The sequence below is a fragment of the Glycine max genome, chromosome 15, assembly GCF_000004515.6.
Source record: "Glycine max cultivar Williams 82 chromosome 15, Glycine_max_v4.0, whole genome shotgun sequence".
NCBI classification, from domain to species: Eukaryota; Viridiplantae; Streptophyta; class Magnoliopsida; order Fabales; family Fabaceae; genus Glycine; species Glycine max.
The window spans coordinates 4,806,301-4,820,905 of NC_038251.2; the positions used below are offsets into that span (position 1 = coordinate 4,806,301).

The following is a 14,605-nucleotide window of genomic DNA, read 5'->3' on the forward strand; positions in this document are numbered from 1 at the left end:
TTCAAATATTAAAATCTCACTGTTAATTCATGTAAGCCTCTATTATTAAATAATAAAAGTTATATTATATGAACAAAATGTATCAAATTAAGGACTCCTCTCTGCCAAAAACATCTAATTTAATTAATTGAGTAAGAATAAGTGAATTGTTGTAAATTTCTTGATACGTTTTTAATTTTCACGAATAAAAAAAATTAACAACTCGTGTAACAATAATGCATGTCCTCATGCAGTTGATGTATATATATGTGGAGTTTGCACTTTAACTCGATCATCACCAATTACCAAAGCGCAATCTGCTATATATTTACCTAACTTATACAGTGAATAAATCCACTCCTGACCACCTGTGTGATAACGAAAAATTATCAAATAACCTTTCATCATCACCACTTTCTTTTGGTGAATTTCTTAGACCACCACTTGGTACATAGTTTTAACCAATTTTTAAGATGCATATAACAGTGAAGATTTCCAATTGCATTGGTTGTGTCACAGTTTTCGTTTTTCATTACAAAATAAACAAATTGGATAAAGACGCATACCAAAAAAGTTCGATTTGAATTTTCGCAGGCGCTCCACTAGCTATTTGGCTAGAACATCACCTACGCCTGTAATTTGAAATATTCAGAGCCAAAGTAAGTTGTTTTATTAAAATTAATTATTTGTGTCATTGTGGCTGCTCATCGTTTTATTAGTGGTTTTTCAATTACTACTTATACACATGCTAAAATAGTGGTGATTTTTAAAAATATTAACGACTTTTACAATTTACAACAACAAAAGAAAAGGTCATCTCACTTAAGTTTCCGTCAAAGATGATTGTCCGTACTTGGCATATATCTCACACCAGCTTCCATTCCATGCATGTTAAAAAATCCCTCCTCAGAAGAGCTTCCAAGCTTATTCATCAAATCAAACAAAAACAATTCCCCTTTTAAGCAACAAATTAGTGAATATAATGGGGTTGTTGTGCATTAAGTTATCGTTTTGTGTAATGTGTGTGTTGGGGTTGGTGATTGTGGGTGATGCTCAAGATTCAGCATGTGGATGCACACAACGCTGCACGATCAGAGGTGGGTGTTCCAGATTTGGCTTGGGATGACTCGGTTGCTGCTTATGCAGAGAACTATGCTAATCAACGTAAAGGTGACTGTGCACTGATTCACTCTGGTGGTGAATACGGGGAGAATATTGCAATGAGCACTGGTGAACTAAGTGGCACAGATGCAGTGAAAATGTGGGTTGATGAGAAAGCCAACTATGACCACGATTCCAACTCCTGTGTTGGAGGAGAGTGCCTGCACTACACTCAGGTCGTTTGGAGAGACTCAGTGCGTCTTGGATGTGCCAAAGTAACATGTGATAATGGAGGCACTTTCATCACTTGCAACTATGACCCCCTGTAACATCCCAATTTTTCGTAAATAAATTTAAAAAGCTTTTTAGTAATAAATAAATAAATATAGAGCAAATAATAGGCTGAGTACCCTAGGTATAAATAGTTATGTTAAGTCAGTTGGCTCCTTTTGGCCTCATTTTCGTTTTTCCCCTTCTCCTCTCAAAACCCTTACTTTTTCCCGCAGCCCACCAAACCAGTCTCAGAAAAACGACGATCTTGAATCCGTTCACCGTTGGATCGTCGTGAAATTTGAGTATCATGTTCGCAACACAATTCCGAGCATTCTCACCGTTGGGAATTTCGATATCATGTCTGAAATGAGAGAAAAACCCTTCGCATTGTAGCCTTTTTCTTTCCCGCAGAAATCCAGAGCTGTCTTGGTAAAACTACGATCCAGGTTTCGTTAACCGTTGGATTATTGTGAAATTTGGATATGTTGTTCGAAATTCAATTCCGCACGCTTCCACCGTTGGGATTTGCGAGATAATATTCGTGGAGGGAGAAAAAGGAATCGTATGAAGACAGTACAAGTGGAGGTTTCAATCTCTTCTCCGTCTCTCTGACGTTTGGGAATTTTATCGGAGCAGTCGGATGAATAATTGAAAGAATTTCCGGGAACCGCTAGAGATGTTGCTATCGCTGGCTGAAGACACGTGAGCCCGCTTAGAGGTAAGGGATGAGTTATTCACAGTTGGGGATTAGTGAGAACATGTGTAGGGATCCTTAGAGGATTAAATTGGGATTTTATTTTGGGATGTTTGTTAAATTGCAATTTTTCCTTTATGATTATAAATAAAATATTGATGTCCTGATGAAAATTGCTTGATAAATTGTGCTCTTGATATTTGTATATTTGGACCTATGATTTGGATATAATTGTGTAATATTATTTGAGGGGTTTTAGTCCTCATGTTGTGATAGTCTTTTGTATAAATTGTTATATTGAGGATATGAAATGATAATTCAAATTGTGAGTATGTGATGAATTGTAGAATAACATGTTGCTTTGAGATTATAATATTGTTATTGAAATTGAGTATAAGTGTAAAGTTGAACATGTGTTAATTTGTGAGATACGTGTAAACATGTGATGGTGGATTGTGACACTATGAGATGTGAAATTGTGAATGAGTTCTAGTTGTGGATAAGTGTGTAGTTAACACTTGATGTGAAATTACTTGTGTTGTAAGCTATGAATTGTACAATACCCGACCAGCGTTATCTTGAGAAAAGCGTTGATGCGCAGTGTTAAAGAGAAAATGTAGGTTTCCTATTTAGGAACCAGTGTTAAATCGTAGCGCAATTGTGTTGAACGTGTTTAAAACACGAGTGTAAGGTCGTGGGTATTGTATAATTCATGAGCAGTGTCTGCATGTAAAAAAAATTATTTTAGGGGTTGGACCTGAATCAGGAGGGAGAGGCCCTGACGGACTCTTCGGAGTGTAGGCCTTGGGGGTCACCGGGTTTGAGTGCTCCTTTAAGCCTATGCTGATCTCATATGGTTGGAGCATTCTCGCAAAACATCGTGACCCTGACTGGTCTCCCTATGATCTTACTTAGTGAGAGTGACCTGACAAACCCATTGTGTGGTGTGTCTTGTTATGTACTCCTAAGCGCCCCAGCGTGGTTTTTCACTGACATGGTACCACATTGCATATAAAATTGAGTCTTAGCATAATTATTGCATATGCTTGCTAATTGATGTGTTATTATATCTTGATCGAAGTGTGGGATTCTTGTGTAATGTGATTGATAATTAAAAAGTGAATTTTGAATGACGAAGTGGTGAAGTTACGTGAGCTATGTTTAAGCAAGTGGTATCTCATTTATATAATATGTATATTTAATTGTCTTGTTTCTCTATTAGCTAGGAATGTGATAACTCACTCCCTGTGTGTTGTTGTGTTTGGATCCTGTGATGATCTTGAACTTGTGTTCGGGGGAGCAGATGAATAGGTGGATGACTATGAAGAACCTCATGCTAGAGGACACGGGAACACCACGCTCTGATAGGATGTGACATTAGGATATAGGTTCTATATTAATTGTATGAGACTTATATGACTTTCTTTGAGTCGAGATGACTTTATTATTTATTTGGACAAGTTTGAATATGATGTAGAAGAAAGTGAATGTGAGCCTTTTACCCATTTGAAAAGCTTGTATTTAAAAATGTTTTAAAAATACTTTTAATTAATATTTGAATTTTTATTCCTTTATTAATATATATGTGAGGGGTAGAGGGTGTCACACCCCCTGGCAACTTTGTTGGTGAAATACCCTACTAAGTTGTTTCAGTGTATTTCGGACTGCTTATGTATTATGAGTGAATAACATGCAACGTTATAATAACACCATGAATTTAGGTGATCGTACACTTCAAATTCATGTGCATGTAATAATATTACTTCTCAATGTATTGGATCGAATAATACTTAATAAAAATAAAAGCATGTCCTTGTGTGTTTTTATTGGGACCCTGTTCATAGCTCCTATTTTAATTTTTTTTTATATATTGAGAAAATGATCTAATTAAAGATCATTCATAACACCTACTAGGAATGTTAAAATTGATTCAACTCAACTCATTAATATACTTAACCTACTAAAATGAGTTGAGTTGAGTTAATTATCCTTCAAATCAAATCATATAGTCTAACTTGCATAATCTATCAACTCAATAGATTGGATTGAATTGGATTGACCCATCAAATTGAATTTTGTAGTTGTTAAATATTTTTTGACAAATGTTAATGAATGCCTTTAGAGTAATTAAGAAAATAAACAGGAAAAGTATTTTATTCATGTGGGAAAAAAATGTGAGTTATTGGTCTTATTGGTCTTGGTTAGAAGAGAATAGCTTTCATTTTGTGCACAAAAGGCAATGTATTGGTGGCACTGTGGGAGCTTATTGGTCTTGGTTATACCATATTAACATCTTCTGTGAGTTAATATTTGGTAACCAAGTGCCTACAGCTATCTTTGTAAATGGCCTCTTGGCACCCTACATGCCTTCATATATTTATAAATAATTCATTTTTCTGATTAAAAAAATAATTTTTAAATATGTTTTTATATAATTTTCAATAAAAAAAATCCTTTTCAATTTATTAATCAAGGTCTTAAGAGCATTGCATAGCAAGATCCATAATTTTTTGTTGGACATATTATTTTGTAAACTATTCACCGTTCAAATTATACATTTTATAACTATTTTTTACATGAGGTATAAGATAAATTGTAAAAAAAAATTAAATACAACTTTGTCCTTCTATTTTGTCAAATTAAATATGTAATTTTAGTCTTTTTATTTCAAAATAGATATATTTATTCATGAGTTCCCATCTCAATTTGTAAATATTTCCCTATCCTAACTTCATGAATTAACATATAAACTTTTCTTTTATAAAAATGTCACTTAACATGTTTAAATATGTATTTACACTCTAAAAATACTAAATGTGAGTCACAATTGAATAATATACCAAATAAATATGCTAAAAAAGAATTAATATACTAGATGTTTAATATGTAATTTTGGTTTTATATTTCATTTAAAAATAGAGATATTTGGTTTCTCTAATTTAGAAAATCTATAATTTTAGTCTAATTTTTAATTTTGTTTATGTTTTATTTCTTTTATTTTTGTCCAATTGAACTCTAGACCAAAGGTATCATTAACAAATGATTTAATTAATTATAATGTAAGATATGTAAGAAATAAATGAATGCAAGTTGAGGATTGATCCAAATACTGGATTCTGTGATTTCTGTCATCGGTTCAAGTACCTCTTGCTGTGGTTTTCTCTGCTTGGATTGTATTTAGAAAAGAAAGCCTTAGAGACCTAACTCTTATTGCAGAGGTTCTTAAACGCTATATATAGATTGAAAAGTATTTTTTTTACACTAAATGGTCAGTGTTATCTATACCCTCTTTCAATCTGCCTACAGCTACCTGATATGCAGGTGCCTGGTCTGCCCAGAAGTATACCATCAAATAAGCTTATTTTTCCATTGATGGCACTACTAGCAGGGATGTTGGGTGGTGTCTTTGGAATTGGAGGTGGAATATTGATTAGTCCACTTCTTCTTCGGATTGGAGTAACTCCCGAGATAAGTTCTGCTATCATAGGCTTTATTAAATGTGTCTATACTAAGCATTAGTGCGATCTATAATGAATCTTATTGTAGATTAAAGTGGCAAGTAAACTAGTTATTGGTATGTACTAAGCAATTTTTATTTATTTTTGTTCGTGTATAGGTAACAGCAGCAACATGTTCTTTCATGCTTCTCTTTTCTGCTACCATGTCAGCATTGCAATATCTATTGTTGGGAATGGAACATGAACTGCCCTCATCTTGGCAATAATGTATTTTGTTGCATCACTTCTCGGGGCGTTAGTAGTACAGAGAGCAATTCGGAAGCATGGAAGAGCCTCTATAATAGTTTTCTCGGTTAGCATAGTGATGTTTGCAAGTATTGTTCTAATGACTATCTTTGGAGCCAAGTATTGTTCTAATGACTATCTTTGGAGCCATGAAGTTTTGGGCAGATTATCAATCAGGGGGAACATATGGGCTTCAAACCACCCTGTTAGAAACAATTCCTGTTTGATACTACTTATGGTTAGGATGTGGTTAAGAGTTAGATGTTTCTGTTAAAATTAGTTATGAGAGTTAGTTTGGATCCTTGCATAATTACTGTTTTTTGTATTGTAATTGAACACTTTTTCATACTCAGATCAATCGAATGGATAATTTCTCTCCCAAATTCTCTCTATTCATATCTCTCTAGTTCTTTCCATTAATAGAACTAACAAGCAAATTGCAGAGGTCATCAACGGACGAACATCCAAATGGGAGAATCCCAGCAAAGTATTTGATGTTCAACAGCATTTGTTACCAAAAGTATCAAAAAGCAAACTCAATTTTTTCATAAACACTTGGACAAGAAAATTAAAGTAGAATAAATTAAATTTATTTCACAAGTTAAAATCTAACTCATGCACTTCTACTTATAGACAATTTAGATGATAGAACTTTTATATTAGAACCTATAAAGAAGTTTATTCAAACTTAGCCTATAACCGGAAGTTAAATAGTTATCAAAAAGCTGCCTCAACAATAAGATTTCTTTTTTCACATTTCACAAAAGCAAAAAATAAAAAGATAAATTCTCTTTCTCCATTGGACCAAAACACAGAGCCTTTGGCAAGTTATGCTACTGGGGGCCTGAGAACATGGTCCTGTGAGGTATCAACAGCAGCAGGTGATAAAAACTGCCACATGGCAACTCCTGGGTAGCCCATGAATGGCACCAGCTTGCTGCCAACAACTTGTCCTGCTGCAGCCAGAAAGCTAGGTTGTGAACTCAAAGCTTTAACCTTCTGCTCAAGGTTTTCTTTCTCTACTTTTAGTCGCTGCTTCTCATCGCGAAGCTCATTTTTCTCATCCTATACAAACACCAAAAAAAAATATAAAAAATTGAGATCATAGGATAAGGTTAGCCATCATGTGTGTAATAAACAAGAATGCTCACAACATACTCTTTAATACATTTTTTACTATTGATTAAATTTTATTTGAAAATTATAAAATCACGTTAAAATTCATTAAATAGGAAATATAAACTAATTCCTTTGTCCCATTATAATTACAAGAGAAAAAAAATTATTTTAAAATAATTATTATTTTAACTTTTCTATATAACATTAATTAATTTTTTTTCATTTATATTTCTTATAATATTAATGATATACAACAAAATTTATAAATGAGTTAATGATGATATAAGATTAATTTTATAAAATTATTGTTTATTTTTATTTTTTATGTAAAATAATCTAAGATGATTATTACTTTGAAACGAATGAATTCCAAGGAGTTTCAATCAATTTAAGCTAATAATAATAATGTATACATGAAAGAATGTGATAGACTAGGTCGCTAGCATTTTTGACTAAGTAAATGTGCATATATAGCAGGTACCACTTTATAGAGTTACATAAGCTTACACACCTTCAATGCATTGATTTTCTCTTGTAGATTCTCAGTGGACTCCCTCAGCTTTTGAGCTTCCTCTCGTAACTGAGAAACAACTCGAACTGCATCACTTAATATAACAGCCTTGTCCATTTTGAGAGGCTTTCTAGGGTCCAAGATAGACCCCAGTTCCATAAACCTTTAAAACAATGTTTAGAACAAGTCACGTGAGAGAGAGCTAGTAGATTAGATCAAAAACAGAGAAAAGAAAAAGATAGATAAAAAGAGGATAAATGAAATAGAGTAGAGATGCCTGTCATTAAGTCGATCCCTTCGCATTTTCTCTCTACATGCTTTAGAATCAGATGGCCTCAAACTGTAATAGGATTTTATAAACAAACTAATGAGTGATATATAGAAGAAACAAAGAAGGCTCTATAATGCACAAAAGATAGATAGATAAACAGATACAACAATTGCTTGGTTGAAAATTACAGAAGTACTTTTACGAAATCCAACACAAAATTGGGTGTTTCAATGCATGAATTGAGAAGAAAAATATTTGTTACTTCTAAAGTAAAAGTATTTTTGAGCTCTTCTAACTTTCAGACAGAACCGTTCAAAAACATTAAAAAAAAAAAACTTTTACAAGATATTTATATATTTTCGGTACCTAGAAAAATTACCAAATTACCTTTGCAAAGAATAGAACATGTCTTGTTCCCACGGTTTTTATTTTTTTTGCAATTCCAGAAGTCTTATTATTCTTTAATTTATTCTTATCAAACAAATTGTATATAAATAAAATGATTTAATCGTTAGATAATCAGGATGATATATTTTCTTAATATATTTTTGTTTTGTTTATATTTTCAAATTTTATTTAAAATTTAAAATATTCATATAATAATACATGAAAAACTTTTTAGTAACTATATATAGGATTTCATAAATGTTCACTGTGCTAAACATTTAAAAAGAAAGATCTACATATTATAAAAAAAAATTAATAATCAAGTGTTAAAATATTTCACTTTTTTTCTGAGGTTAACACGTAATATTGCAAACATTTAGATAAAAAATACCATAGATTTCTTTTTCCGATTATGCATTCTAATCATTTCTTAAATTAAATGTTCCAATAAAAACTTTAGATTTTAACCTCTAGGATATATTTTCCATACCAAACGAAAGTAAAAGCGGTTACATATGTCTATTAGGTTTGATTTTCAAAAGCAACGCATCTTTTAAAATTAAGCATATAAAAACAGAAAACTCCTATATATGTTTTGACTAAAACCTTAGGTTATGACTTAATGCAATTCCATGAACATGCCCAAATGGCTGATAATAGGGTCTAGCTTTTTTTGCTGATAACAGGGTCGAGCTAAAAGCATAAAACAAAACCCAAAGAAGAAATGTTGCATGCAATAACCAAACAAGGTTTGTTTCGAAACTTAACGTAAGCGAACAAATTTTTCAAATGAAAAGATGAAATGAAATAAGAGCAAAGGCAAAAGAATTATTTAAACAAAAGTATCTAACAACTCTTAGCAGTAGTAGTTTACCGTTTTCTTGACCTGTTTTCCTTGAGACCATCCAAAATTCCAAATGAGTCATCTAGCTCCACACTGGACAAATGACCATGAAAAAAAACACAGTTATGTTTCAGGGGGGGACTATTATATAATTTTTTTCAAATCAAAATAAAAAAAAAACAAGTAAAAACATAATTAGTTGTCATCTACATTATGTATTGTATGCATGAAAATTTAGAATAATCATCACGGGGAGAAAATTTAGAATGCACTTAACTTATGAGTAAAGGAAAATGTGAATTGTGAGAAGCAAATTTATCTAAAAACAGAGAGAAAGGCAAAGAAAAGCAGGAAGACATGAGTAGAAACGTAAGTACAAGGTTGTTACTTCCCAAAACAGTGCTATAATGATAATGTAGCTAGTTTGTAGAGAAGAGAAGCATAAGTGTTTGAAGTATGGAGTAACCTGAGTGTAGGAGGAGGAGAGGAGGAAGACCAAGAGAAATTGGGTGGTTCAAGGGTGGTGAGAGGAATGTTGTCTAGATAATCATAATCCAACACCCAATTACTATTACTCATCTCCGGCCAAAAGGGTATGCTGGAGTTAGGGACAAAGATATGAATATGATGATATGGAGAGAAAAATATATGGATCAAAGTGAGAGTTTGGTGTGTTTGATACGAAAGACTCACAGTGCGACATCAATACCCATCCAACTATCACTCCTCGCCACAAACTCACTTTCTCTTATTTTATATTTGTCTCAAAACATATGTATTGTCGGAGGGTATCTTTAAACCATATATTTTTTTTTATAAAGTATTGAATAAAAAATGAATAGATTAATCTAATTACAATTTTTAAAAAAATATATGGATCCATTTATAAATTATCAAATATTTAATAAAGTAATAAAATAATAAATCTTTTTTAAGAAAATTCCTCTTTCAATTTCTTCAAGTTAGTCGTAAGGTTGATATTGATAAAATTCTATTAGCATTTTTTTAAAATGTTCTATTATCAATAAATATATAAAAAATTATAACTATTCAATAATGCCATTTTTTTAATAATTCTTGTTAATATTTTATAAAGTGAGTATTAAATAAAAAATGAATATATTTAATGTTTTATAAGCATAAATGCACATAGTTTTTTTATCTAATAAATATATTTTTTAAACCAATATATATATTGGGCCTCCATTATTACATGCCCTCGCCTTCCAGTTCCAGAGGCCCAATCATACCCCATATAAACTCTCAACAAAGGAATTTTCATCAAGAATTTAACACTCCCTTCTTAAACATAAAATTTGAACTGCAAACCACAATAACCAAATCCTTTATTGTCAGCTCCCCCAAACAAGAAAAGAAAAGGAGGAAATTTTCAGTTATAAATTAGTTTAATATAGTAATTACTACTAGTATAATGTAATTCAAGTAATGACTCAAAATAACTGTATAGTTTTATAATCATTTGTTTTGAGCTGAATATCAACAAACATGAATATCTACTAACATCAAATTCATATCACCATTAAAACTGTTTTCACCGGTGGACAAAATAATCAACCATCTCATTCCTCATTAATAGCAGCAAACATGCTCATTCTCCACCTGTTAATTTTGCAAGAAATTGGTCCATTGGCAAACCAGTTCATACATTAAACTCAACTGATTGAGACATATCTTGAAAATATACATATATATTTCATTCGCAAAAGAACCAATATAAAGACAGCAGGACATAACCCTTGAATTCACAACTTGCAGGGAAAGAGCACCATAAATCCACAACAACCAAAACTACGAAATGTAAAATTTTGGCTGATACAAAAACTGCGGATATTAATCAGTAACCAAAGCATTGCGCTTATCAAATTTGGAAATTACACTTGAACTGATATTCAACAACATACAACATCACAAAAAGCTTTGACTCAGATGCCATAGTGCAGTGCAGGACCACAAGCACATATCTTGCAACTTGCAACAGTAGAATATCATACAGATGCTTAACTATGCCAGTGAGACACGAGTGGACTCAGCAACCCCATCTATCCTTTTCTTTATCTCTTCTGGATTGGCACCAACCACCTTGTCCACCGCAGCACCGTCCTTCAGCAGCAAAAATGTTGGCATTGCCTTTACATCCATTTTGGTGGCTACCTCCTAACCTCCCAAAAATAATCCAATATAAATTGTCGTCATCAATTGATAACAAACCATTAGAGAAAATCACCCAAGAATTAACTTTTTGTTTCAATGCTCCAAGCATGAATACAATATCTGGAAAGTACGCTATCTAATCAGTCAATTATGAATATGAGTAACATACATGTTGATCGGCAGAATATCTATGTATCTACATAGTTCTTTGTTGAGTAGCTAACACCAAGTGTGAAATTGTGCTTCAAATCCAAGTCAGTAATCAAGGGGTGCAAGTTGCTCTATTATTTTAAGGATTACAAAAACAAAAAGAGCATACAAGGTAGGTAGAATTCTACCTTTAGATCTTATGCACACAAAACTGAAATATATATTGCTCAATAACAAAAGCAATTGTTGAACCATATTACTGATCGACATAGCACTAGATAAACATTTTAGGATCATACTACATAGTTACAGTATTCAATAAACATTTGACAAGAGTCACAAAACAGACCATTTTCAGAAGTTCTACTAACCTTGAACACCTTCCTTTACTATTCTAATATCCTATTCCAACCAATGACTGTCCATTTAAAATACAACAGGTTTAAAAAAGAATCCCCGCCAAGAGAAAAATAAGTACAGTTTTATCAATGGAAATCCATGCATAAGTGGTCTAGAACACAAAACAGGACTTGGTTGCATATAGTAATTTATACATTACTAATAGAACAATAAATTAGATGTTAAATGCACAGTATATTATTACCAGATACTGACACCCATAAATGCACTTGCTTATTTCTTCTTTATTTTGGACCAGCAAGTTAGCAACATGTACCATTTAATGGGTCAATTCAATATGTGAATATCTAGCTCAGAGACAGTGTACCACTTGTTATTGCAGATATGGCTATTTTCTTTTGTAACATTTAGTAATTTTCAGAATGCACTGGGGGTGTTCCTCTGCTGTAGAGCTATTTTTTAAGGTGCGTCCATATAAAGGTTTAGCCATAAACAACTTTTTTTACAACTTTTGTCATCAAGAAGTGTAAAGGTCAATAAGATCTCTGTAGGCATAATTTTTGATAAAACATTATGGCATCATTTATGTCACTGACCCTACCCAGTGAAAATGGCTAGGATGTGGTAGTTGTAGTGCAATTTTTGCAGCATTTCTTTAGTGAGTGTGGTTGAAGAGGAATGCTCATAAATACAACAATTCATGCTGAAATCAGGAAGAAAAAAAATCTAAATATTAATCTCAAAAGCGACGACACCCCACATCCTGCACATTCACACAAGCAGAAAGGGGACATATAAGAAAGAGAAAGTAGTAATAAACTAAAGAGATCTCATATTCATACAACAAAATTCCACCAATAACTTATTCAACATCCCTCTTTCTTTCTATCTCTTGCCATCACACCTCTCATCTTATACCACATCACTCTCTATTCTCTTCCTATCCATCTCTTGTTGTACACTTTTGTTGTATAAATATAGATTTTCATAAAACTAATGATGATGTATTCAAATACAAAACCAGCATTAGTGCATGAATTTACCAATCACGAGGTTTAAAAGGGAGGAAATTACCTTGACTTCATCAACATCAACAGTGAGAAACAGAACTTCCGGATAGCTTGAAGCCAGTTCTTCAAAAACAGGAGTCATAGCCACCGATGGCATGCACCATGAAGCAGTGAAGTGAACAACAACCTATATTGATCCATCCCACAAAATACATAAGCCATAAGTTAATATACTATATCCACAAGGAAGAACAAGAAGACAAATTAAAACAAACATTGAAAACCAAAAATACAAAATCAAAGTCAAAAATGGATTTTGTAAATAACTTGAAGCTTAAATGCCCCTTTTGCACACTCTTTCCAGACCAGGCTTGAAAAATATTAAAAGATCCAAACTTTGGCATAAAATGAGTGTCTTACAGGAGTATTCTGATTATAGGCTTGGTTGACGTGGAACTCCCATGACTGCAAAGAATCAATCAACACTACCTTTGAATTGTTCTGCTCTGAGGCTTCCATTCTCTCACCCAACTCCTAATTGATGAATTGACTCTGCCCCAAAAGAAGGGAACTTTGCAGCTTCTTATATTCTGCTGAAGGCTATTTTAATCTGGATAAATAAGGGTGATTTAGATAAGAGCAGACTTCATATTTTAATAATTTCTCTTCAATGAATTAGGAAGACCCACCACACCAAGTACCCTTCTCATACAACTTCATTTACAAGCTAACAAGTATCTTCTTTTGCTACAAAACAAAGTAATAATAGTAAAGTTAAATTCAAACTAGGATTGTATCATATAGTACTAGTAAAAATATAAAGAAATTAAATCGTTTTTTATTTAACAATGTATGTATCCTTTACCAAAAAAAAAACTTATTGAAGTAATTACAGCACAATGATAATAACTTCACCAAGTGAAAATTATATGCAAAATTCAAATTCAAAATCTAAATGTGCATATATCGTTATTTTCGATATTAGAATCCTTGCTTAAGCTTATTTTTATTTAGGTAGTGTTTAAAAAAATAATGAAAACAGCTTATTGTTCTCATAAGTTTTTTTTAATTTATTTTAATAATTTCTTATATGATTTACAAAAATTATTTTGTAAATTTATTACAATAAATTTATAAAATAAATGTTTATCTGATATGAATTTATCAAATAAACTCTTAATAAGTTTTTCATCAAACAATTTTAATACTTTAAACATATTCAAACTAGAAAACCAAAAAAAAATAAAAATCAGGCATGTATCATTGTTTTTTCTTTTTTTTCTAGAAAAAAAATGTAGTAACTTTTTTATTTGTATGCAAGGTATCTCAATAGAAAATTAGATACTGACATGTATTTAAAAAATGGAACTTCTTAATAAACACTATTTTATTCACATATTTTTCATCATTATAAAAATATTTATTAATTTTATTAATAATTAATTTTTGTCAAATAACGGATAACTTTTAATAAAATTCTTTCTTTTTAATCATATTTTTTTATCTATAACACTCAAAAAATTTTCACATACTTTAGAAATCAAATTCCTAATTAGATAGTTAAATAACATATTTATCAATCAATTATATCAAATCTAAAATTCATAAGTACGGGGGCTTGTCCCTATGGCAAGTATCTCCTACTGTGTAATAAGTAACTGAATTTCTAGGGAACAAGAGCATAAAAGTACACCATAAACAAGATTCATGGTAATGAGCTGTGTTTTGTATAAAAGCAATCAAAGAGATTAAAGAAATAGATTTGGGGAATCTGTATTATGTAGAGAATTATATCAATAATTCATCATTGACCACCAACCATCAAACTATGGGTCCTCACTCCTCAGCTGTGTTGGGTTCAATGGGCGCCCGCTGACTCGAGAAGCTTCTCCAATAAACGTTATCTGAACAAAGAAAATACTTTTTTAGCACGGATATCTCCCCAAGAATCGATTCTATTTTACCCAGAATTATCATAAAATGATAGATTT

General features: G+C 31.8%; 2 protein-coding genes and 1 pseudogene across 3 annotated transcripts; 1 reads left to right on the top strand and 2 right to left on the bottom strand.

Annotated features, from left to right (window-relative positions):
* Positions 1-840: 840 nt before the first annotated feature.
* On the top strand, positions 841-1,509 carry LOC100811529 (pathogenesis-related protein 1-like; annotated as a pseudogene).
* A 4,938-nt stretch (positions 1,510-6,447) lies between these two features.
* On the bottom strand, positions 6,448-9,688 carry LOC100790993 (transcription factor ILR3). Of its 2 annotated transcripts, none has more exons than XM_003547064.5 (5): positions 9,389-9,688; positions 8,953-9,015; positions 7,698-7,760; positions 7,421-7,583; positions 6,448-6,855 (listed from the first exon to the last, which is right to left on the bottom strand). In XM_003547064.5, the coding sequence occupies exons 1-5, from the start codon at positions 9,499-9,501 to the stop codon at positions 6,619-6,621; spliced, it is 639 nt and encodes a 212-aa protein (XP_003547112.1). In that variant the 5' UTR covers positions 9,502-9,688; the 3' UTR covers positions 6,448-6,618. The 2 variants fall into 2 exon arrangements, with proteins under 2 accessions (XP_003547112.1, XP_040865856.1); XM_041009922.1 differs by having other exon boundaries at positions 8,965-9,015; positions 9,389-9,652.
* Positions 9,689-10,517: 829 nt separating this feature from the next.
* On the bottom strand, positions 10,518-13,309 carry LOC100500012 (uncharacterized). Its single transcript, NM_001248660.2, has 3 exons — positions 13,035-13,309; positions 12,679-12,801; positions 10,518-11,097 (listed from the first exon to the last, which is right to left on the bottom strand). Exons 1-3 carry the CDS (start codon positions 13,131-13,133, stop codon positions 10,945-10,947), a joined length of 375 nt encoding a protein of 124 aa, NP_001235589.1. The 5' UTR covers positions 13,134-13,309; the 3' UTR covers positions 10,518-10,944.
* Between the last annotated feature and the right edge of the window lie 1,296 nt (positions 13,310-14,605).